The sequence below is a fragment of the Motacilla alba genome, chromosome 21 (assembly GCF_015832195.1).
Source record: "Motacilla alba alba isolate MOTALB_02 chromosome 21, Motacilla_alba_V1.0_pri, whole genome shotgun sequence".
NCBI classification, from domain to species: Eukaryota; Metazoa; Chordata; class Aves; order Passeriformes; family Motacillidae; genus Motacilla; species Motacilla alba.
Window position 1 is genome coordinate 6,369,474 of NC_052036.1, and position 25,567 is coordinate 6,395,040.

At 56.8% G+C, this 25,567-nt stretch overlaps 1 protein-coding gene across 2 annotated transcripts; it reads right to left on the reverse strand.

Moving 5' to 3' along the window:
* Positions 1-3,852: 3,852 nt before the first annotated feature.
* On the reverse strand, positions 3,853-25,567 carry RCC2 (regulator of chromosome condensation 2). Of its 2 annotated transcripts, XM_038160043.1 has the most exons (14): positions 25,430-25,561; positions 25,204-25,278; positions 22,893-23,200; positions 20,992-21,085; positions 17,860-18,003; positions 15,551-15,682; positions 14,830-14,918; positions 13,174-13,288; positions 11,354-11,520; positions 8,564-8,744; positions 7,826-7,931; positions 7,668-7,740; positions 6,640-6,717; positions 3,853-4,102 (listed from the first exon to the last, which is right to left on the reverse strand). In XM_038160043.1, exons 3-14 carry the CDS (start codon positions 23,196-23,198, stop codon positions 3,998-4,000), a joined length of 1,590 nt encoding a protein of 529 aa, XP_038015971.1. In that variant the 5' UTR covers positions 23,199-23,200; positions 25,204-25,278; positions 25,430-25,561; the 3' UTR covers positions 3,853-3,997. The 2 variants fall into 2 exon arrangements, with proteins under 2 accessions (XP_038015971.1, XP_038015972.1); XM_038160044.1 differs by lacking the exons at positions 3,853-4,102; positions 6,640-6,717 and adding an exon at positions 6,877-6,933 and having other exon boundaries at positions 25,430-25,567.

The following is a 25,567-nucleotide window of genomic DNA, read 5'->3' on the forward strand; positions in this document are numbered from 1 at the left end:
CCAGCTCTCCCAGCAGAGCTGCTCCATCCCCCGATCCCCCTGGAGCCTCCTCTGGCCTGGCTGCAGCAGCTCCAGCTCCTCCCGGTGCTGCCCAGGGCTGGGGCAGCTCTGCAGGAGCTGAGGGGCTCCCCTGGGGGGCAGAATCCCCCCCCGCTCATTCCCATTCCCACTCCCTGCTCATTCCCATTCCCATTCCCTGCTCATTCCCATCCCTACTCATTCCCATTCCCATTCTCTGCTCATTCCCATCCCCATCCCCATCCCCATTCCCATTCCCATTCCCATTCCCATTCCCATTCCCATTCCCATTCCCATTCCCATTCCCATTTGGAATTGGCGCCTCCAGCCCAGGAGCTGATCCCATTCCCATTCCCATTCCCATCCCACCCCTGGAATCCACTCCTGTCCGAGGGGATCCGGACGGGGCCGTGTCCAAGCCCTGCTGCAATTCCAGAGGGACGGAATCCGCAGCCGTTCCCTTGGAGCGACCCCACACAGGGACAGGAAGCCCGATCCCAGAACTGCATCCCTAAAGGATTCCAGAGGGAAAATGGGACAGGAACCCCAACCCCAGAGCCACATCTTCATGGAATTCCAGAGGGAAAATGGGACAGGAACGCCGATCCCAGAGCTGTGTCCCCATGGAATTCCAGAGGGAAAATGGGACAGGAACGCTGATCCCAGAGCTGTGTCCCCATGGAATTCCAGAGGGAAAATGGGACAGGAACGCCGATCCCAGAGCTGTGTCCCCATGGAATTCCAGAGGGAAAATGGGACAGGAACGCTGATCCCAGAGCTGTGTCCCCATGGAATTCCAGAGGGAAAACGGGACAGGAACCCCGATCCCAGAGCTGCGTCCCTGTGGAATTCCAGAGGGAAAATGGGACAGGAACCCCAATCCCAGAGCCACATCTTCATGGAATTCCAGAGGGAAAATGGGACAGGAACCCTGATCCCAGAGCTGTGCCCCCATGGAATTCCACAGGGAAAATGGGACAGGAACCCCGATCCCAGAGCTGTGTCCCCATGGAATTCCACAGGGAAAACGGGAGCGGGAATTGTTTGGGATGGAGCCTGGACTGGGATTTGGGATTTGGGAAAATGCAGTGTCAGCTCCAGGGCCCTTCGGGTACAAAACGGGGAAATCAAAAATTAAATAAAAAATTTAAAAAATTAAAATTTCAAGCAAAAAAGAATTGAAAAAACCCAAAAATATGGAAATCCTGAAAATTGAAAAATATGGTGTGAAAAATGGAAATTATATGTTACAAATAAAAAAAGGAAAAATAAGGAAAATAAGGAAAAATTAAAAAATTAAAGTTCAAATTAAAACACTAGAGTTAAAAATGAAGGTAAAATAAAAGAACTAAATTAAAAATAGAAAATGAAAAGTAGAATAAAATAAGAAAATCACAAACGAGAGGGAAAATGTAAAAGAAATATGAAAGTTGAATTAAAATGGAAAATTCGAGTAAGAAATAGGAATAAATATTAAAATGGAATTAAAATGGAAAATTCGAGTAAGAAATATCAAATAAATGTTAAAATTGAACTTGAATTAGAAATAGTAAAAGTAGAATTGGAAATGTAAGCAATTAAAAGTTAGGAATACAAATGAAAAGATGAATTAAGATACAGAACTGGAAACAGAGAAACAGAAAGGAAAAGATGAAGTTTAGAGTTGGATTTACCAAATGAAAAAAGAGAAATTAAAATGAAGGAATTTTGATGGAATTAAATAGAAAATAAAAAGGAAAAAATGAAGTCAAAAGTTGAATTCGTAATGAGAACCAAATAAAAAAATAGGAATTAAAATGAGAAGACTTTGATGAAATAAAAAACGGAATGAAAAATAAAATAAAAATAAAACTTGAGGATAAGAAACAAAACCAGCAAAAATAAAAATCAAACATCGAAAAATGAGGAAGCGAAGATGCCAAAAATCGGGAATTGAGAGTGGAAAAAGGGAATTTCTAAACTCCAACCAGTGCAAGCTGAGGGCGGCTCCGAGGGATGCAAAAATCCCGGGATCCTCCCCCGGCCCCTCCTGGAGCCTTCCCGAGCTGGGAATTCCTTGGGAATGCGGGAACAGCCCCATGGGAACGCAGGAATGACCCGGGGGAACACGGGAATGGCATCCCTGGATCCTTCCCGAACCTGGGAATTCCTCAGGAATGACCCTCGGGAATGCAGGAATGACTCCCCCCCCCCCCCCCCCCCAGCCAGGATCCTTCCTGAACCTGGGAATTCCTTGGAAATGCGGGAATGTCCCCTCGGGAATGCAGGAATGACCCTCCTGGATCCTTCCTGAACTCAGGAATTCCTTGGGAATGCAGGAATGACCCCCTGGGAATGCAGGAATGACCCTGCTGGATCCTTCCCGAACCTGGGAATTCCTCAGGAATGTGGGAATGACCCTGCTGGATCCTTCCCGAACCTGAGAATTCCTCGGGAATGCAGGAATGACTCTCCCCCATCCAGGATCATTTCCAAACCTGGGAATTCCTCAGGAATGCAGGAATGACTCCCGCAATCCAGGATCCTTCCCGAACCTGGGAGTTCCTTGGGAATGCAGGAATTCCTCGGGAATGCAGGAATGACTCCCCCCCATCCAGGATCATTTCCAAACCTGGGAATTCCTCGGGAATGCAGCGATGTCCCCTCGGAAATGCAGGAATGTCCCCTCGGGAATGCAGGAATGACCCTCCTGGATCCTTCCCGAACCTGGGAATTCCTCGGGAATGCAGGAATGACCCTGCTGGATCCTTCCCGAACCCGGGAATTCCTCAGGAATGTGGGAATGACCACCAGGATCCTTCCCGAACCTGAGAATTCCTCGGGAATGCAGGAATGACTCCCCCCCATCCAGGATCATTTCCAAACCTGGGAATTCCTCAGGAATGCAGGAATGACCCTGCTGGATCCTTCCCGAACTCGGGAATTGCCCAGGAATGCGGGAATGGCCCCTCTGGAATGTGGGAATGACCCCCCCACAGATTTTGGGGCTCCAAGCGGGGTTTTGGCAATTCCCCACCCCCAAATCCCAAACGCTGCTAAAAAAGCGGGATTTGGGATTTTCCTGCCAGCTGCTCCCCCCAGCTGGGATCTCCCCTCTCCAAACCCCCTGGAAAACGACCCCCGATCCCAAAAATTGACCAAAACCCATTTTTTTTTACTGCAAACTCCCCGAGCGCCGCCCCGGGGGAGATGGGAAGGAGCAAAAATCCATGGAAAAATCCAGGAGAATCCCTAAAAACGGCCCGAAGGGAGCGGGAATGGCGCGGGGCAGAGCCGGGCTCTGCTCCTAAAGGCACCTCGAGATTCCAGCACAGTGACCTGGCACGGAGGGAACTGGGAATGCGGGAATTCCGGCTGATCCCGGGCCAAACCATCCGCCAGAAGGAAAAAAACCCCGAATTCCCGGGAAAAAATTCCTTTGGGACTCCCCTCGTGATCCCTGAGATGTCCCCGGGGTGGGCGAGGGCGGGGAGCCCGGGAATGCTGCTGGGATGGGATCCGGGATCCCTGCGGATGCTGGAGGGGTGGGAGGGGGGAAATCCCGAAAACTGTAGCACCCAGAATAGGGAAAAACAGCAAAAAATGGGAATATCGGAGGAAAAAATGGGAATACAGGGGAAAAACGAGGCGTCGGCAGCTGCTCTTTAGGGATCCCAGATCCCTAAAGGGATCCCAAGCTGGGATCAGATCCCCAAAGCGATCCCGAGCCGGCAGCCACGGAGATTCGGGGCTGGAAAAACAGGAAACAGTAAAAAAAAGCTGCGGAAAAATACAAATAAAATAAAAAATAATCCAAGGCCAGACCCTACAAAACCCGGGGCGGGACGTGCCGGAGGGCCCGGCTGCGGTCGGGAATTCCAAAAGCCGGGAACGGGGGTGGGAATGAACCCACCGAGGGCTGGGAGCGCGGGAACGGGGAGGGAGCACGGCGGCCGGGATGGAGAAGCGGGATCGGGATCGGGACTGGGATCGGGGCCCCTCAGAGGGTGCGGGGGTTGTACTCCGGCAGCTTCCGCAGCTTCTCCTGCTCCGCCTCCGACTCGTCCCGGGCGATCACCAGAGAGTGGGAATAGCCCATGGCCACCTGGAACGGGAATGGGAACAGCAATGGGAATAGCCCATGGCCACCTGGAACGGGAATGGGAACAGCAATGGGAATAGCCCATGGCCACCTGGAACGGGAATGGGAACAGCAATGGGAATAGCCCATGGCCACCTGGAACGGGAAAGGGAACAGCAATGGGATTAGCCCATGGCCACCTGGAACGGGAATGGGAACAGCAATGGGAATTAGCCCATGGTCACCTGGAACGGGAATGGGAACAGCAATGGGAATTAGCCCATGGTCACCTGGAATGGGAATGGGAATGGTCACTGGGAATGGGAATAGCCCATGGAACTGGGAGTGGAAATGGGTCAGCTAGGAGTGGGAATAGCCCACGGCCACCTGGAATGGGAATGGGAATAGCCCATGGCCACCTGAATGGGAAAGGAATAGGGCAGCTGGGAGTGGGATTAGCCCAGGGAACTGGGAATGGGGCAGCTGGGAGTGGGATTAGCCCATGGAACTGGGAATGGGGCAGCTGGGAGTGGGATTAGCCCAGGGAACTGGGAATGGGGCAGCTGGGAGTGGGAATGCCCAGGGAACTGGGAATGGGGCAGCTGGGAGTGGGATTAGCCCATGGAACTGGGAATGGGGCAGCTGGGAGTGGGATTAGCCCAGGGAACTGGGAATGGGGCAGCTGGGAGTGGGATTAGCCCATGGAACTGGGAATGGGGCAGCTGGGAGTGGGATTAGCCCATGGAACTGGGAATGGGGCAGCTGGGAGTGGGATTAGCCCATGGAACTGGGAATGGGGCAGCTGGGAGTGGGAATGCCCATGGACCTGGGAAGGGTCACCCGGGAGCGGACACTGCCCATGGAAAAGGGAAAGGGGGAGCTGAGGGGATCCAGTCCGAGCTGGAGCATCCCAAGGGAGTTGTAGGGAAGGGCCCTGCACCCGCTGCAGGGCACCCACGGGTGTCACGAGCTGGGCACGGCCTCAGCCCCGGGATTTGTCCTCCCACATCACCCACGGGTGTCATGGGCTGGACACAGTGTCCCTGTTTTAGGGAATGGATCCTGGTGTCATGGGCTGGGCATGGCCTCGGTGTCCCTGTTCATTTTAGGGAATGGATCCTGGTGTCATGGGCTGTGTACGGCCTCAGTTTCCCTGTTTGTTTCAGGGGAGGCCCCATGGATGGGATGAGTTGAGCACAGCCTCAGTTTCCCCGTTTATTTTAGGGAGCAGCCCCGGTGTCCCGCCTCCCTCACCCCCCAGGTGTGACGAGCTGTGCACGGCCTCAGCTGCCCTGTTTGTTTTAGGGGAGGGCCCCATGGGTGTCACGAGCTGGGCACGGCCTCAGTTTCCCTGTTTATTTTAGGGAACAGCTCCGATGCCCTCTCCATGACCCCGTGGATGTGATGAGCTGTGTATGGCCCCAGCTTTCCTGTTTATTTTAGGGAATGGCCCCGCGGCTCTCCCATCTCCTAATGGATGTGATGAGTGGTGCACGGCCTCAGCTGCCCTGTTTATTTTAGGGAATGGCCTCAGCTCCCATGCTTATTTCAGGGTCACGTGCCCTCCCGCCATCACCCATGGGTGTCACGAGCTGGGCACGGCCTCAACCCGTGTTTACCTAAGGGGAGGGTCCCCCCGTCCTCCCTCCCTCACCCCAGGGGTGTGACGAGCCGCGTGAAGTCCCAGCCACCCCAAACTGTTCTAGGGGAGGGTCCCATGGGTGCCCCCTCCCTCACCCCATGGGTGCCATGGTTTGTTCAAGGCCTCAGTCCCTCATTTATTTAGGGAACAGCCCCCACGTGCCCCTCCCTCACCCCAGGGGTCTGATGGGCTGGGCACAGCCTCAGCCACCCCAAATTATTTTAGGGCATAGCCCCTGGTGCCCTGCCTCCATGGCCCCACAGGTGGGATGAGCTGGGCACAGCCTCAGTGTCCCCGTTCGTTTTAGGGGGATCCAGGTGCTCCCTCCCTCACCCCACAGGTGGGATGAGCTCTGCACAGCCTCAGCCACCCCAAATTATTTTAGGGAATGGCCCCCTGTATCCTCCCTCCATCACCCCACGGGTGCCATGAGTTGTGGGGGCCTCAGCCCCATTTATTTTAGGGGGATCCAGGTGCCCCTCCCTCACCCCGCAGGTGTGATGAGCTGTGTCCCTCAGTGTCCCTATTCGCTCCATGGAATGACCCCATATCCACGACAGGGCCTCCCACCCCTGTTCATTCTAGGGAAGGGCCCCTGGTGTCCTCCCCCATCACCCCGCAGGTGGGATGAGTTTTGTAGGGTCTCAGTGTCCCTGGTCGTTGTAGGGGAAGGGCCCCACAGGTGTGATGAGCTGGGCACAGCCTCAGCCACCCCAAATTATTTAAGGGAAATGCAGGTGCCCCTCTCCACCACCCCACAGGTGTGACGAGCTGACACAGCCTCAGCCACCCCAAAAGATTCCCCGTATGTCCCCTCCCTCACCCCAAGGGTGTGACGAGCTGTCACAGCCTCAGCCACCCCGAATGGGATGAGCCCATCCCGTGGATCCCCACCCCGAGCCCTGTGGGGTCCCCTCACCTGCTCCGTGTAGATGCCGTCCAGGGTTTTCACCTCCTGCGCCGCCGTGGACGATTTGGGTTTGTGGTCCCCATATCCCTGTGGGAACATCCCATGGACAGGGAACGCTCAGTGGGGTTTGGGGGATCTGGGTTTGTGGTCCCCATATCCCTGTGGGAACATCCCATGGACAGGGAACGCTCAGTGGGGTTTGGGGGATCTGGGTTTGTGGTCCCCATATCCCTGTGGGAACATCCCATGGACAGGGAACGCTCAGTGGGGTTTGGGGGATCTGGGTTTGTGGTCCCCATATCCCTGTGGGAACATCCCATGGACAGGGAACGCTCAGTGGGGCCCCGGGGTTTGGGGGATTTGGGGTGTCTCTTTGGGGGATTTGGGTTTGTGGTCCCCACATCCCTCTGGGAACATCCCATGGACAGGGAACGCTCAGTGGGGCCAGGCCCTCAGGTTTGGGGGATTTGGGGCGTCCATCTCAGGTTCCCAGGGGGATTTGGGGTATTTGGGGTGTTGTTTGGGGTTTTTGGGGTGTTGGTACCAGCTCCCTGAAGGTGGGCAAGGGCCCCCAGCTGATGGTGGGTTTGGGGCATCAGTTTGGGAGATTTGGGGTGTCATTTGGGGTTTTGGGGTTTTATTTGGGGTGTTAGTTTGAGGTGTGAATTTGGGGTTTTATTTGGGGTGTCGGTTTGGGGCATCAGTTTGGGGGATGTGGGGTGTCATTTGGGGTTTTTGGGGTTTTATTTGGGGTGTCGGTTTGGGGCATCAGTTTGGGGGATTTGGGGTGTCAGCTGGGGTTTTTGGGGTTTTATTTGGGGTGTCAGTTTGGGGCGTCAGTTTGGGGGATTTGGGGTGTCAGCTGGGGTTTTTGGGGTTTTATTTGGGGTGTCAGTTTGGGGTGTCAGTTTGGGGGATGTGGGGTGCCATTTGGGGTTTTTGGGGTTTTATTTGGGGTGTCAGTTTGGGGGATTTGGGGTGTCATTTGGGGTTTTTGGGATGCTTTTTGGGGTTTCATTTGGGGTGTCATTCAGTACCAGCTCCCCGAAGGTGGGCGAGGGCCCCCAGCTGATGGTGCTCTCGTCGGCCGCCACGATGACAGAGCTCTTCCTGCAAGGGAGGCGATCCCTGATCCCTGAGTGTCCCAGCACCCCAAACCCCAGGAAGGGGCGGGAATTCCCAGAGCCGCACTCACCCGCAGGCCAGGCTGCGGATCTTCCACCCGCACAGATCCTGCACGGCCTTGGGGTACATGGTGGACTCCCGGGAGGTGTTGGTGGCGCCCCAGAAGAACAATCCACCTGCAAGGGAGCCTGTCAGGGCATGGATCCCAGAATTCCCAAATCCTGGGAATCCCACCTGTCAGGGCATGGATCCCAGAATTCCCAAATCCTGGGAATCCCACCTGTCAGGGCATGGATCCCAAAATTCCCAAATCCTGGGAATCCCACCTGTCAGCCCACCTTTCCCCAAGCATTCCAAAATCCTGGGATCCCAGCATTCCCACCTGTCCTGCTGCGATCCCCCCCAGCATTCCCAAATCCCAAATCCTGGATCCCCACCCGTCTTGCTGCCATCCCCCCCCAGCATTCCCGTATCCTGTATCCTGGGTTCCAAATCCCACCTGTCTCGCTGCCATCCCCCCCCGGCATTCCCAAATCCTGGATCCCGTATCCCATCCATCTCGCAGCCATCCCCCCGGCATTCCCAAATCCCGGATCCCGTATCCCATCCATCTCGCAGCCATTCCCCCTGGCATTCCCGAATCCCGGATCCCATATCACACCCGTCTCGCAGCCATCCCCCGCAGCATTCCTGGATCCCGGATCCCGTATCGCACCCGTCTCGCTGCCATCCCCCCCGGCATTCCCGTATCCCATATCCCATCCATTTCACTGCCATCCCCCCGGCATTCCCGGATCCCGGATCGCACCGGTCTCGCTGACGGCGAAGGAGCAGGTGTATCCCGCGTAGATCTGGGCGGCGCCGCGTCCCGGGAAGTCGAAGAGCTTCACCAGCCTGGGAACCATCTCGTCCTTCTGCTCCGCGTGGCCCAGGCGCCCGTAGCCCCCGAAGCCCCAGGAGAACACGCGCTTCTGGGAATCCAGCACCAGCTGGGATGGGGAAAACAGCCTGAGACCCCAAACCCCAAATCCCAAATCCCAGGAGAACACGCGCTTCTGGGAATCCAGCACCAGCTGGGATGGGGAAAACAGCCTGAGACCCCAAATCCCAAATCCCAGGAGAACACGCGCTTCTGGGAATCCAGCACCAGCTGGGAACAAGGGAGCAGGGCTTCAGAGATCCCAAATCCCAGGAGAACACGCGCTTCTGGGAATCCAGCACCAGCTGGGAACAAGGGAGCAGGGCTTCAGAGATCCCAAATCCCAGGAGAACACGCGCTTCTGGGAATCCAGCACCAGCTAGGATGGGGAAAACAGCCTGAGACCCCAAACCCCAAATCCCAGGAGAACACGCGCTTCTGGGAATCCAGCACCAGCTGGGATGGGGAAAACGGCCTGAGACCCCAAATCCCAGATCCCAGGAGAACACGCGCTTCTGGGAATCCAGCACCAGCTGGGATGGGGAAAACAGCCTGAGACCCCAAACCCCAAATCCCAGGAGAACACGCGCTTCTGGGAATCCAGCACCAGCTGGGATGGGGAAAACGGCCTGAGACCCCAAACCCCAAATCCCAGGAGAACACGCGCTTCTGGGAATCCAGCACCAGCTGGGATGGGGAAAACAGCCTGAGACCCCAAACCCCAAATCCCAGGAGAACACGCGCTTCTGGGAATCCAGCACCAGCTGGGATGGGGAAAACAGCCTGAGACCCCAAACCCCAAATCCCAGGAGAACATGCGCTTCTGGGAATCCAGCACCAGCTGGGATGGGGAAAACAGCCTGAGACCCCACATCCCAAATCCCAAATCCCAGGAGAACACGCGCTTCTGGGAATCCAGCACCAGCTGGGATGGGGAAAACAGCCTGAGACCCCAAACCCCAAATCCCAGGAGAACACGCGCTTCTGGGAATCCAGCACCAGCTGGGATGGGGAAAACAGCCTGAGACCCCAAACCCCAAATCCCAGGAGAACATGCGCTTCTGGGAATCCAGCACCAGCTGGGATGGGGAAAACAGCCTGAGACCCCACATCCCAAATCCCAAATCCCAGGAGAACACACGCTTCTGGGAATCCAGCACCAGCTGGGAACAAGGGAGCAGGGCTTCAGAGATCCCAAATCCCAGGAGAACACGCGCTTCTGGGAACCCAGCACCAGCTGGGATGGAGGAAGGGAGCAGGGGTTCAGAGATCCCAAATCCCAGGAGAAGACATTCCTGGGAATGTAGCCCCAGCTGGGATGGGGGGAGCAGGGGCTGAGAGCTGCCCTCTCCCATTTCTGTCCGTTGTCCCTCTCCCATTCCCACTCCGGCTCTCTCATTCCCATTCCTCACTCTCCCATTCCCATTATCCCGTTCCCAAATTCCTGATCCCATATTCCCACATTCCTGATCCCATATTCCCACATTCCTGATCCCATATTCCCGTACCGTGTGGTTGACCCCACAGGCCACGTCCCTGACCCATTTCTGTTATCCCGATCCCATTCCTGATTCCATTTTCCCATTCCCATACTCTCATTATCCTGTTATCCTGCTCCCATTATCCCATTCCCCTATTCCTGTACCGTGTGGTTGGCCCTGCAGGCCATGTCCCTGCCCCATTCCCATATTCCCATTATCCCAATCCCATATTCCCCTGTCCCGTACTGTGTGGCTGGTCACATCCCTGACCCATTCCTGTAATCCCGATCCCATTCCTGATTCCATCATCCCATTCCTGTTATCCCGATCCCATTATCTCATTCCCATATTCTGTGTGGTTGGCCCTACAGGCCACATCCCTAACCCCTTCCTGTTATCCTGCCCAATCCCATTATCCCATTCCCACGTTCCCGTACCGTGTGGTTGGCCCCGCAGGCCATGTCCCTGACCCGTTCCCATATTCCCGATCCTGTTATCCCATTCCCATATTCCCGATCCCGTTATCCCATTCCCATATTCCCGATCCCGTTATCCCATTCCCACGTTCCCGTACCGTGTGGTTGGCCCCGCAGGCCATGTCCCTGATCCATTCCCATATTCCCGATCCCGTTATCCCATTCCCACGTTCCCGTACCATGTGGTTTGGCCCCGCAGGCCACGTCCCTGACCCATTCCCGTATTTCTGATCCCGTTATCCCATTCCCACGTTCCTGTACCGTGTGGTTGGCCTGGCAGGCCTCACCCCTGACCCGTTCCCATATTCCCGATCCCGTTATCCCATTCCCATATTCCCACTCCCGTTATCCCATTCCCAGGTTCCCGTACCGTGTGGTTGGCCCCGCAGGCCACGTCCCTGACCCGTTCCCATATTCCCGATCCCGTTATCCCATTCCCATATTCCCGATCCCGTTATCCCATTCCCACATTCCCATACCGTGTGGTTGGCCCCGCAGGCCACGTCCCTGACCCATTCCCATATTCCCGATCCCGTTATCCCATTCCCATGTTCCCGTACCGTGTGGTTGGCCCCGCAGGCCACGTCCCTGACCCGTTCCCATATTCCCGATCCCATTATCCCATTCCCACGTTCCCGTACCGTGTGGTTGGCCCCGCAGGCCACGTCCCTGACCCGTTCCCATATTCCCGATCCTGTTATCCCATTCCCAGGTTCCCGTACCGTGTGGTTGGCCCCGCAGGCCACGTCCCTGACCACGACGTTGGGCACGGGCAGCACCTGGCCGTCCTTGGTGCGCTCCACGAAGAGCGCCACGCGCCGCGGCAGCAGCTCGCAGTCGTACTCGATGCGCTGCGCCCGCGCGATGAACTTCCCGTCGGAATTGTGGCCTGGAACGGGAACGGGGCACAGCCAGCCTCAGCGGGGTCATCCCGAACCGCCCCGACTCCATGGGGTGGTCCTGAACTGCCCCGACCCCACGGGGTGATCCCGAACTGCCCCGATCCCACAAGGTCATCCAAACCGCTCTGTCCTGCGGGATGATCCCAAACTGCCCTGATCCTGAGGGGTCATCCCAAACTGCCCCATCCCTCAGGGTCATCCCGAACTGCCCTGATCCTGAGGGGTCATCCCAAACTGCCTCATCCCTCAGGGTCATCCCAAACTGCCCCAACCCTGCAGGGTCATCCCAAACTGCCCCAATCCCGTGGGGTGATCCCAAACTGCCCCATCCCTGCAGGGTCATCCCAAACTGCCCCAATCCCGTGGGGTGATCCCAAACTGCCCCATCCCTGCGGGGTCATCCCAAACTGCCCCATCCCTCAGGGTGATCCCAAACTGCCCCAATCCCTCAGGGTCATCCCAAACTGCCCTGATCCTGTGGGGTGATCCCGAACTGCCACGATCCTTCAGGGTCATCCCGAACCACCCTATCCCATGGGATCATCCTGAACTGCTCTAACCCCATGGGATCATCCCAAACTGCTCCCATCCTGCGGGGTCATCTTGATCCACCCCATCCCAAGGGGTCATCCCAAACTGCCCTGACCCCACAGGGTGATCCTGAACTGCCCCCATCCCGCAGGATCATCCCAAACCGCCCCATCCTGCAGGGTTACCCTGAACCACCCCAGTCTCATGGGATGATCCCAAACTGCGCCCACTCCACGGGATGATACCAACCCAGCCTCAATCCCACAGGATGATCCCAAACAGCCCCAATCCCACTGGACGATCCCAAGGGATGATCCCAAGTCCCGTACCCAGCTGGCCATACTCGGGGCACCCGAAGGAATACAGGTTCCCACGGGGCGATCCCAAATCCCATGGGGTGATCCCAAGTCCCATTCCCTTGGAGTGATCCCATGGGTGATCCCATAGATCCCAAATCCTGTACCCAGCTGGCCATACTCAGGAAACCCGAAGGAATACAGGTTCCCAAAGGGTGATCCCATGGGGTGATCCCAAATCCCATTCCCATGGGGTGATCCCATGGGGTGATCCCATAGATCCCAAGTCCCGTACCCAGCTGGCCGTACTCGGGGCACCCGAAGGAATACAGGTTCCATGGGGTGATCCCATTCCCATGGGGTGATCCCAAATCCCATTCCCATGGGGTGATCCCATGGGGTGATCCCGTTCCCATGGGGTGATCCCAAACCCTGATCCCATAGATCCCAGGTCCCGTACCCAGCTGGCCGTACTCGGGGCACCCGAAGGAATACAGGTTCCATGGGGTGATCCCATGGGGTGATCCCGTTCCCATGGGGTGATCCCGTTCCCATGGGGTGATCCCAAATCCCATTCCCATGGGTGATCCCATAGATCCCAGGTCCCGTACCCAGCTGGCCGTACTCGGGGCACCCGAAGGAATACAGGTTCCCAATGGGTGATCCCAAATCCCATTCCCATGGGTGATCCCATAGACCCCAGGTCCCGTACCCAGCTGGCCGTACTCGGGGCACCCGAAGGAATACAGGTTCCCAATGGGTGATCCCAAATCCCATTCCCATGGGTGATCCCTGAGATCCCAAATCCCGTACCCAGCTGGCCGTACTCGGGGCACCCGAAGGAATACAGGTTCCCCTTGCAGTCCATGACCATGCTGAACTCGGCCCCGCAGCCCAGCTTGGAGATCGGCTGCCCGTTGTACAGGATCTGGGAAAAACCGGGAACGGGGTCAGGAAATCCGGGAAAAAGGGAAAAGGGGATCAGAAAAACCGGGAAAATGGGATCAGAGACGCGGGAGAAAGGGAAAAATGGAGATCAGAAACACAGGAAAAGCCAGAAAAACGGGATCAGAAAAACCTGGGAAAAGGGGAAAATGGGGATCAGAAACAGGAAAAACTGGAAAATTTGGATCAGAAAAGCCAGGAAAAATGGGGATGAGAGACTCAGGAAAAGCTGGAAAAATGGGATCAGAAAACCTGGAAAAAGGGGGGGAAAATGGGGATCAGAGACTCAGGAAAAGCCGGAAAAATGGGATCAGAAAACCTGGAAAATGGGGGGAAAAATGGGGATCAGAGACTCAGGAAAAGCTGGAAAAATGGGATCAGAAAACCTGGAAAATGGGGGGAAAAATGGGGATCAGAGACTCAGGAAAAGCTGGAAAAATGGGATCAGAAAACCTGGAAAAAGGGGAAAAAATGGGGATGAGAGACTCAGGAAAAGCCAGAAAAATGGGATCAGAAAACCTGGAAAAAGGGGGAAAAAAATTGGGATCAGAAACATGGGAAAATCCAGAAAAATGGGATCAGAAAAAGCGAGAAAAATGGTGATCAGAAATGCAGGAAAAGCTGGAAAATGGGGTCAGAAAGGCCAGGAAAAAGGGAAAAATGAGGAATTTCCATGGGAAATCCCTGATCAGCAGGAAAAATGGGATCAAGGACATGGGAAGAGCAGGTAAAAAGGGATCTGAGAAACATGGGAAAAGCAGGAAAACCAGGATTGGAGAAATGTGGGAAAAGGGAAAAGAGGGGAATTTCCATAGGAAATCCTTGATCTATGGGAAAAGCAGGAAAATTTGGATTGAAAAAATTTGGGAAAGGGGAAAAAAGGGAAATTTCCATGGGAAATCCCTGATCTGTGGTAAAAGCAGGAAAAACAGGATGGGAAAATTTGGGAAGCAGGGAAAAACTGGATCAGAAATGCAGGAAAAAGGGGAAAAAAGGGAATTTCCTGGGGAAATTCCTAATCTGTAGGAAAAACAGGATTGAAAAAAACACAGGAAAAGCAGGAAAAACAGATCAAAAAAACATGGGAAAAGGTAAAATGGAGAATTTTCCATGGGAAATCTCAGATCTGTGGGAAAAGCAAAAAATTTGGGATCGAAAAAAGGGAAATTTCCACGGGAAATCCTTAATCTGTGGTAAAAGCAGGAAAAACAGAATCAGAAAACAGAGGGTAAAGGAAAAAAGTGGAATTTTCCATGGGAAATCCCTGACCCGCAGGAAAAGCTGGAAAAACAGGATCAAAAAAATTTGGGAAACAAGGAAAAAAAAAAAGGAACTTTCATCAGAAAATCCCTAAAATCCTCAAAAATTCCATCGCCAAACCCCAGCTTTTCCTCTCCCCACTGCAGCTGGGAACGGCTCCCGGCTGGGAGGGAATCGTGCACCCCGAGGGGTTTTTAGGGAATTTGTCACCAAAAGCCCCAAAATCCCTGGATTTCCCCCGAATCCAGGGTCTGGGGTCCGTACCTGGGTGGGGCTGGGCACGGCGTCCGTCTGGTTCCCCAGCCCCAGCTGGCCCAGCTTGTTCTCCCCGAAGGCGAACACCGAGCCGCTCTCTGCGAGGAAAACGGGAATTTGGGGGGGAAAACCGGGATTATGGGACCGTTCTCCCAGAATCTGGGGGAAAGAGGGGCAGATTTAGGGAAAAAAGGGGTTTTTGAAGGAAAAAGGGGTGGCTTGGGGGGCAAAAGGGGAGGATTTAGGGGCAGTTTACCTGGATTTTTGGGAAAAAGAGGTGGGTTTGGGGCTAAAGGGGTGGATTTGGGACAGAAAGGGTGGATTTTGGGGGTGAAAGGGGTGGATTTGGGGCAGCTTTCCTGGGACTGGGCAGTTTTCTAGGATCAAGCCATTTCCTGGGATTCAGTGCAGTTTCCCAGGGTCCAGGGCCATTTCCCGGGATCCAGGGCCATTTCCCAGGATCCAGCCCCGTTTCCCAGGGTCCAGCCCCATTTCCCAGGATCCAGCCCCATTTCCCAGGATCCAGGGCCCCATTTCCCGGGATCCAGGGCCATTTCCCGGGATCCAGGGCCATTTCCCAGGATCCAGCCCCGTTTCCCGGGATCCAGCCCCGTGTCCCGGGATCCGGCCCCATGTCCCGGGATCCAGCCCCGTTTCCTGGGATGCAGCCCCGTTTCCCGGGATCCGGCCCCGTGTCCCGGGATCCGGCCCCGTGTCCGTCTCTCCGTACCGGTCAGGGCCAGCGTGTGGTTCCGGCCGCAGGCGGCCGCCACGATGGCCTCGCTGCTCAGGGCCTCGATCGGCCGCGGCGCCTCCACGCGCTTGGTGTCGCCGTGGCCCAGCTGCCCCTTCTCGTTCCGCCCTGCGGGGCCCAGCCGTGCCGGGTCACCGGGGCTTCCTCGATCCCGGAATCCCGGGGGTTCCCAGTGACCCCACCCTCCCAGCCCGGTCCCCAGGATGGATCCCGCTCTCCCAGCCCGGTCCCCAGGATGGATCCCGCTCTCCCAGGGGGGGTTCCCAGGATGGATCCCGCTCTCCCAGCCCGGTTCCCCAGGATGGATCCCGCTCTCCCAGCCCGATTCCCAGGATGGATCCCGCTCTCCCAGCCCGGTCCCCAGGATGGATTCTGCTCTCCCAGCCCGGTCCCCAGGATGGATCCCGCTCTCCCAGCCCGGTCCCCAGGATGGATCCCGCTCTCCCAGCCCAGTCCCCAGGATGGATCCCGCTCTCCCAGGGGGGGTTCCCAGGATGGATCCCGCTCTCCCAGGGGGGGTTCCCAGGATGGATCCCGCTCTCCCAGCCCGGTCCCCAGGATGGATCCCGCTCTCCCAGGGGGGGTTCCCAGGATGGATCCCGCTCTCCCAGGGGGGGTTCCCAGGATGGATCCCGCTATCCCAGCCTGGTCCCCAGGATGGATCCTGCTCTCCCAGGGGGGGCTCCCAGGATGGATCCTGCTCTCCCGGGGGGGTTCCCAGGATGGATCCTGCTCTCCCCGTTTGCTTCCTGGGCTGATCCCGCTAGCCCAAGGGGGTCCCCAAGATGGATGGAATTATCCCATCCTGGCTCCCAGGATGGATCCCACTTATCCCAGTTTGGTTCCCGTGATGGATCCCACTCTCCCAGGGGGTTCCCAGGACAGATCCCATTATCCCAGCCCGGTTCCTGGGATGGATTCCAGTATCCCAGCCTGGTTCCTGGGACGGATCCCACTCTCCCAGAGGGGGTTCCTGGGATGGATCCCACTCTCCCAGCCTGGTTCCCAGGATGGATCCTGCTATCCCATAGGGGGTTCCCTGGCTGACCCCATTATTCCAGGGGGAATTCCCGGGATGGATCCTGCTCTCCCAGAGGGGGTTCCCTGGATAGATCCCACTATCCCAGTGAGGACTCCCAGGACGGATCCCATTATCCCAGCCCGGTTCCTGGGATGGATCCCGCTATCCCAGTCTGGTTCCTGGAATGGATCCCGCTCTCCTGGGGGGCTTCCCTGGCTGACCCCATTATCCCATGGGGAGTTCCCGGGATGGATCCCGCTCTCCTGGGGGGCTTCCCTGGCTGACCCCCTTATCCCATGGGGAGTTCCCGGGATGGATCCTGCTCTCCTGGGGGGGTTCCCTGGCTGACCCCGTTATCCTAGGGGGAGTTCCCGGGATGGATCCTGCTCTCCTGGGGGGCTTCCCTGGCTGACCCCATTATCCCAGGGGGAGTTCCCGGGATGGATCCTACTCTCCTGGGGGGGTTCCCTGGCTGACCCCGTTATCCCAGGGGGAGTTCCTGGGATGGATCCCACTCTCCTGGGGGGGTTCCCTGGCTGACCCCATTATCCCATGGGGGAGTTCCCGGGATGGATCCTGCTCTCCTGGGGGGGGGTTCCCTGGCTGACCCCGTTATCCCAGGGGGAGTTCCTGGGATGGATCCTGCTCTCCTGGGGGGCTTCCCTGGCTGACCCCGTTATCCCAGGGGGAGTTCCTGGGATGGATCCTGCTCTCCTGGGGGGGGTTCCCTGGCTGACCCCGTTATCCCATGGGGAGTTCCCGGGATGGATCCTGCTCTCCTGGGGGGGTTCCCTGGCTGACCCCATTATCCCATGGGGAGTTCCCGGGATGGATCCCGCTCTCCTGGGGGCGTTCCTTGGCTGACCCCATTATCCCATGGGGAGTTCCCGGGATGGATCCTGCTCTCCTGGGGGGGTTCCCTGGCTGACCCCATTATCCCAGGGGGAGTTCCCGGGATGGATCCTACTCTCCTGGGGGGGGGTTCCCTGGCTGACCCCGTTATCCCAGGGGGAGTTCCCGGGATGGATCCCGCTCTCCTGGGGGGGGGGTTCCCTGGCTGACCCCATTATCCCATGGGGAGTTCCCGGGATGGATCCTGCTCTCCTGGGGGGGTTCCCTGGCTGACCCCATTATCCTAGGGGGAGTTCCCGGGATGGAACCCATTATCCCAGCCCGGTTTCTGGGATGGATCCCGCTCTCTGAGGGGAGTTCCCGGGATGGATCCCATTCTCCCAGCCCGGTTCCCGGGGTGGATCCCGCTCACCCCAGCTCCAGAGCTTGCCCTCGGCCGTGATCAGCAGGCTGTGCGCGGCGCAGGGCCCCGACACCACCGAGCGCACGCGCAGCCCCCCCAGGCTCCCGTAGCGGTGCGGCCCCCACAGGTTCTGGCCCAGGTTCCGGTACGCCGCTGGAAAACACCGGGAACGAGCGCGGGGTCAGCGCCCGGAAACGCAGCCGGGAGGAGAGCCAGCTGGGAAAAGCAGCTGGGAAAAGAACAGTCTGGGAAAATAGTATGGGAAAAGCCAGGAAAACCAGCCAGTAAAATCATCTGGGAATACCGGGTAAAATAATCCGGGAAAATCCAGGAAAATCATCCGGGAAAATCATCCAGAAAAATCGTCCCAGAAAACCCAGGAAAATAATCTGGAAAAATCTGGGAAAATCAGCCAGGAAAATCATCTGGGAAAATCAGCCAGGAAAATCATATGGGGAAATCATCCGAGAAAATCTGGGAAAATAATCCAGAAAAATCATCCCAGAAAATCCAGGAAAATAATCTGGAAAAATCTGGTGAAATCAGCCAGGAAAATCATCCAGAAAAATCGTCCCAGAAAACCTAGGAAAATAATCTGGAAAAATTTGGGAAAATCAGCCAGGAAAATCATCTGGGAAAATCAGCCAGGAAAATCATATGGGGAAATCTGAGAAAATCTGGGAAAATAATCCAGAAAAATCATCCCAGAAAATCCAGGAAAATAATCTGGAAAAATCTGGGAAAATCCAGGAAAATCATCTCGGAAAATCCAGGAAAATTATCCTGGAAAATCCAGGAAAAAGTACAGAAAAATCTGGGAAAATCATCCAGGAAAATGTGGGAAAATCATCCAGGAAAACCAGGGAAAATGATCTGGGAAAATCCAGGACAATCATCCAGGAAAATAATCTAGGAAAATCCAGGAAATTCTGGGAAAATAATCCAGGAAATTCTGGGAAAATAATCCAGGAAAATCATCTGGGAATACTAGGAAAATCCGGAAAAATCATTCTGGAATATCCAGGAAAATCTAGGAAAATCATCAGGGAAAATCCAGGAAAATCTTCCTGGAAAATCATCCCAGAAAATCATCTGGGAAATCTGAGAATTTTGGGAAAATCATCCAGGAAAATTTTCTGGGAAAATCATCTGGGAAATCTGAGAATTTTGGGAAAATCATCCAGGAAAATTTTCTGGGAAAATCATCTGGGAAATCTGAGAATTTTGGGAAAATCATCCGGGAAAATCGCCAGGACAATCCCCAGGATTCCCGCAAGGACTGAGGGTGGATTTGGGGACAGAGTCGGGAAATGGGGACACACCAACGGGGGGGGGACAGCAGGGCCGGGGCACCCCAAACCTGCCCCAATGAGCGTGCCCAGCCCTGGCTGCTGCCCCAATTAACGAGCTATTAATTAATGAACCCGTTACACGGAGAGCAGACGCGTTAACGAGCTTTCCACGCGTCCCTAACGGGCAGAGGCCTCGCAGCAGAGCTGGGCCCCCCAAATTCTGGCCCAAATTAAAACCTAGAACTGTGACTCCTCTCCCGGCTCGTTAATTTTAAACATTAATTAATTTAAATATTAATTTTTAATATTAATGAAATATATCCCCTAAAAAGAAGGAGATAATTAATGAACTGAAAATGAAGCAGAGCCTTGGTTTGGCTTTGCAGCAGAGCTGGTGCCCCTCAAACCTGCCCCAATTAAGGGGGGAAACTGTGGCTCCTCCCCAGTAATTAATGAAAATAATTAATTAATTAGAAATAGATGAAAACAATCAGGAAATGAGTGGACTATGACAGCACTCCAGTTAAACCGAGTCTTCGTTTTGCTTTGCCACAGGTCTGGTGCACCCCCGAATCAATGCCTCAATCTGCGGCTCCTCCCCAGCTAATGAATTAAATTAAAATTAAATAGGTGTTAATGTTAATTAATTATAAACTCTTGAAAAGAAGGAGATCCATCGATGATCTACCAGTGCATCCAAAATGAGCAGAATCCTAACCGGGCTCTGCAGCAGAGCTGGCGCCCCTCGAGCCTCCCCGGTGAGGGGTGACACTGAGGCTCCTCCCCCGCGAACTCATTGATTAGCTAATTAGAGCTACGCTAATTACAGCTACGCTAATTAGAGCTACACAACAACAATCAGCAAAATGAACAAACTGCAAATGCAGCAGAAACAAACAAAGCCCGAATTCGGCTCTGCTGGAGACCCAGAGCACCCCAAATCCAGAGATAAAGCTGGGGCTCCCTCCCCAGCTAATTAATGAATTAAATTAATTAAATGGAGGCGTGTGACATCAGCAGGGAAATTAATGAACTGTAAACCCAAAATGTATAAATATATTGAGTACAAACACTCAAACCCAGCCAAGCCCCGGCCGGGCTCTGCTGGACACCCCAGACTCTGGCCAAAGCACCAGATGCCACCCAAAGTCATTAATTACAAATTAACACCAATTAATCGCACTGCCACTAATGAGGAGCCTGCTCTGCCCCAATACGGAATTAATAGCAATAATTGCGTCTTAATGAGGCCTTACCCTACCCCAAAACATTCAATGATTACTAATTACTACCAATTAATCACAGCCATTAGTGAACCCCTACCCTGTCCAAAACTGTTCATTGATTACTAATTAATACAGTTAATTAATTAATCAGCCATTAATGAGCCCCATCCTGCCCTAAAACATTCATTAATTCCTAATTAATACCAATTAATCACAGCCATTAGTGAGCCCCTACCCTGCCCCAAACCCTTCATTGATTACTAATTAATACCAATTAAATCATCAGATATTAAGGACCTCTACCCTGACCCAAAACATTAATTAATTACTAATTAACCTCAAATCAATACCAATTAATAACAGCCATTAATGAGCCCCTGCTCTGTCCCAAACCATTCACTGATTACCAATTAATACCAATTAATTAATGTTATTAATGAGCCCCTGCTCTGTCCCAAACCACTCATTGATTACCAATTAATACCAATTAATTAATGAGCTATTAATGAGCCCCTGCCCCAAACCATTCATTAATTACTAATTACCAGCAGGTCATTAACCAGCCCCACCCTGCCCCACAGGGCTCATTACCGACTCATTAACCCGTTAATTAGCAGCCCTACCCTGCTGCTTGGGCACCTCCTTGCGGCCAATCAGGTCCCAGTTGGTGGCACCGAAGATCAGGAGCTGCCCCCGGCTCTTGGAGCCCTCGAGCTTCTGCGGGGACACGGGGACATCAGGGACACGGGGACGTGGGGACACGGGGACATCAGGGACATGGGGACGTGGGGACACGGGGACATGGGGACATGGGGACATCAGGGACATGGGGACAGGGGGACATGGGGACACAGGGACACGGGGACACGGGGACACGGGGACATGGGGGCATCAGGGACATGAGGACATGGGGACATCAGGGACGTGGGGACATGGGGCATCAGGGACATGGGGACACGGGGACACGGGGGCATCAGGGACATGGGGACATGGGGGACATGGGGACACGGGGACATGGGGACACGGGGACATCAGGGACGTGGGGACATGGGGCATCAGGGACATGGGGACACGGGGACACGGGGGCATCAGGGACATGGGGACATGGGGGACATGGGGACACGGGGACATGGGGACACGGGGACATCAGGGACGTGGGGACATGGGGCATCAGGGACATGGGGACACGGGGACACGGGGGCATCAGGGACATGGGGACATGGGGGACATGGGGACACGGGGACATGGGGACACGGGCACACGGGGGCATCAGGGACATGGGGACATCAGGGATGGGGGGACATCAGGGACATCAGAGACTGGGGGACATCAGGGACATGGGGGCATCAGGGACATGGGGACATGGGGGCATCAGGAACATCAGGGACATGGGGACATCAGGGACATGGGGACGTAAGAGACATTGAGGACATCACGGACGTCAGGGACACACACAGGGACATCAGGAACACGGGAGAACTTTGGGAGGGAGTGGGATGCTGGGGACATGGGGGACACTGGGGACATCAGGGCTGTGGGGGACACATGGGGACACTGTGGGACACTGGGGAGCGGGGGGACATGGGACACTGGGGACATTGGGGGTGGGAGGGACACAGGGGACGTGGCATTGTGGGGGGATGTGGGGGTCACTGGGAGTGTGGGGTACACAGGGGACATTGGGGGTGCAAGGGATGTGGGGGACACTGGGGACAGAGCCAGCAGGGACATGGGGACAGCAGGGACACGGGAGCAATGATGGGGTGCTTGAAGGGCTGCAGTGGGGGTGTGCAATGGGGCACAGTGGGGGCACAGTGGGGGTGTCTCATGGGGCACAATGGGGGCACGGGGGGGGGTCTCTCATGGGGCACAGTGGGGGTGTGCAACGGGGCACAATGGGGGCACAGTGGGGGTGTGCAATGGGGCACAGTGGGGCACAGTGGGGGTGTGCAATGGGGCACAGTGGGGGCACAGTGGGGGTGTGCAATGGGGCACAGTGGGGGCACAGTGGGGGTGTGCAATGGGGCACAGTGGGGGTGTCTCTGGGGCACAATGGGGGTACAGGGGGTGCAAGGGGCACAGTGGGGGTGTGCAATGGGGCACAGTGGGGCACAGTGGGGGTGTCTCATGGGGCACAATGGGGGCACAGTGGGGGTGTGCAATGGGGCACAGTGGGGGTGTGCAATGGGGCACAGTGGGGGCACAGGGGGTGCAAGGGGCACAGTGGGGGTGTCTCATGGGGCACAGTGGGGCACAGTGGGGGTGTGCAATGGGGCACAATGGGGCACAGTGGGGGTGTGCACAGTGGGGCACAATGGGGGCACAGTGGGGGTGTGCAATGGGGCACAATGGGGGCACGGTGGGGATGTGCAATGGGGCACAATGGGGCACAGTGGGGGTGTCTCTGGGGCACAATGGGGGTACGGGGGTGCAAGGGGCACAGTCGGGGTGTGCGATGGGGCACAATGGGGCAGGGGGGTACGCCAGGGTCCCGGGGTGCTGCCGCCCTCCCCCCCGAGCTCACGATGCGCTCCTTGCTGTGCTCGGGCTCGCAGATCACCACGCTCTGCCCGCGGGCCCCGGGGCCTCCGGGCCCCGCCGCCGCCGCCGCCGCCCCGCCGGGCCTGCCGGGCCTGCGGGCCCCGGGGCTGCCGTCCCGCGGCCGCCGCTCCCGGGGCGCCTCCTCCTCGCTGCTGCCGCCGCTGCTGCCGCCGCTGGGCCGGGGCCGCCGCCGCCCGCCGCCCTGAGGGCCCGGCCGCCGCCGCCCGCCGCCCTGAGGGCCCGGGCCCGCAGCGTCCCAGGGCGGCCCCGCCGCCTTCCTGCGGGGCATGGCTGCGGGAGCGAGCGCGTCAGCCGCCGCACCGACTGCGACACACGGACACACAGACACGCAGACAGACAGACACCGACACACACACACACACACACACACACACACACACACACACACACACAGACACCGGGACAGGCGGCGAGGGGAGATGGGGACACGGCGTGAGGGGGGACACAGTGAGGGGAAATGGGGACAGAGGAGGAAATGGGGTGAGGGGACACAGTGAGGGGAGATGGGGACAGAGGGGACACAGTGAGGGGAGATGGGGACAGAGGGGACACAGTGAGGGGAGATGGGGTGAGGGGACACAGTGAGGGGAGATGGGGACAGAGAGGGGAAATGGGGTGAGGGGCCACAGTGAGGGGAAATGGGGTGAGGGGACACGGGGAAATGGGGTGAGGGGACACAGTGAGGGGAAATGGGTGAGGGGACATGGGGAAATGGGGTGAGGGGACACACTGAGGGGAGATGGGGACAGAGAGGGGAAATGGGGTGAGGGGACACAGTGAGGGGAAATGGGGTGAGGGGGGACAGTGAAGGGAGATGGAGACAGAGAGGGAGCCACTGTGGGGGGAGCACGGAGGGGATGAGAGGGGACACGGGGTGAGGGGAGATGGGGGACAGGGTGAGGGGAGATGGGGGACACTGCGGGACAAGGGGTGAGGGGAGATGAGGGATCTGGGGGACATGGTGTGAGGGGAGATGGGACAGGGTGTGATGGAAAATGGGGGACACGGGGGGACAGGGCGTGAGGGGAGATGGGCAGGATATGAGGGGAGAAGGGATGGGGGCAGGAAGGGGAGACCCCCGTGAGCGGGACACGGAGGGGATGCAGGGGGACAAGGGCTGAGGGGAGATGGGGGACAGGGGGACATGGTATGGGGACAGAAGGGACCCCAGCTGGAGGGGAAAAGGGGACACGGGGTGAGGGGACACGGGGGACCCACCATGGTGGCCATGGGGGGATAAGAGGTGGGACCCCCGGTGACAGGGACACATGGGAGAGAAATGGGGGACCCCCTGTGGGGGCGATACGAGGGGACCCTGGATGGGGACAGAGAGGGACACACGGGGGGACCCCAGTGTGGGGAAACTGGGGGGATGTAGGGGACATGAGGACATGGGTGACCCGCAGCCAGGGGACATGGGGATTTGGGGGCACAAGGGTGACCCCCAGCCAGGGGACATGGGGGGATTTGGAGGGATATGGGGACATGGGTGACCCCCAGCCAGGGGACGTGGGGGATTTGGGGACACGGGAAGGGGACAACTGGGGGATTTGGGGGACATGGGATGGGGGGACACGGGGGGATTTGGGGGACATGGGATGGGGGGACACGGGGGGAGGGGAGAGAGGGGACCCCCGGGCTGTGAGGGGAGGAGAGGGCTGGAAAAGGAGGAGGGAAGGGGGGTCTGGAAAAGGGGTCTGGAAAGGGGGTGAGGAAGAGGGGGAGCTGGAAAAAGGGGGTGCAAGGAGGGGGTGCAGAGGGGGCGCACGGGGGAGTCGCGGGGAGATTTGGGGGTGCACAGGAGGGTCCCGGGGCTTTTGGGGTGCCGGGGGGTTCCCAGAGGGGATCCGGGGCAGGAGAAGGGCCCGGAGACAAAGGGGATCGCGGGGCAAGGGGAGCACGGGGGGGGTTTTGGGGTCCCCCCTCCTTTATCTCCTCCCCAAACCGCCCCGAACCCCCAAACCCCCACAGCCCCGGCGCTCTCGGGGCGCTGCCGCTGGATTTTGGGGTGGGGGCGATTTTGTGGATTGGGGAGGGGGCAGGGCCCCCCCGGGGGTCTCCCCCGTGTCCATCCCCCCGCCCCCCCCGCGCTCCCGTTCCCAGATTTCCCTGGAACAATGGGATCTCTGTCTGCCCCCCTCGCACCACGTGGATCCGCCTTTTTTTTTTTTTTTACCTTTTTTTTTTTAAACCATTTTTCCGCCCCCCCGTCCCTCCCCAAATCCCCCTCCCCCTCCCCCCAAATCCCGCTTTTTGAGCCCCCAATTCCAAACCTGGTTTTAGGGCGAGAGGTGCAGCATAAAGAGAGCGGCGGCGCGGGGCCTTTGCACTATTTTTGGTGGCGGTTCCTGTTGCAGGAAAAAAAAAAAAAAAAAAAGGTAATTTTGGGTGTTTTTTTTTTTTCTCGCTTTTTTCCCCTCCTCCTCGGTTGTTTTTTTTTTTTTTTTCCCCTCTCCCCCTTTTTCTCTTTTCCCTTTTTCCTCCTCTGATCCCACCCACCGAATCCCCTGGAAGCGGGAGTGCGGGCGAGCGGGACAATACAAAACAGAACCACATGGATGGGCAGGAAAAGGGGGAAAGGAGGAGAGCCCGGATCCCGGGCGGCCGCGAGGGAGCGGCCCCGAGCCGAGCAGCTCC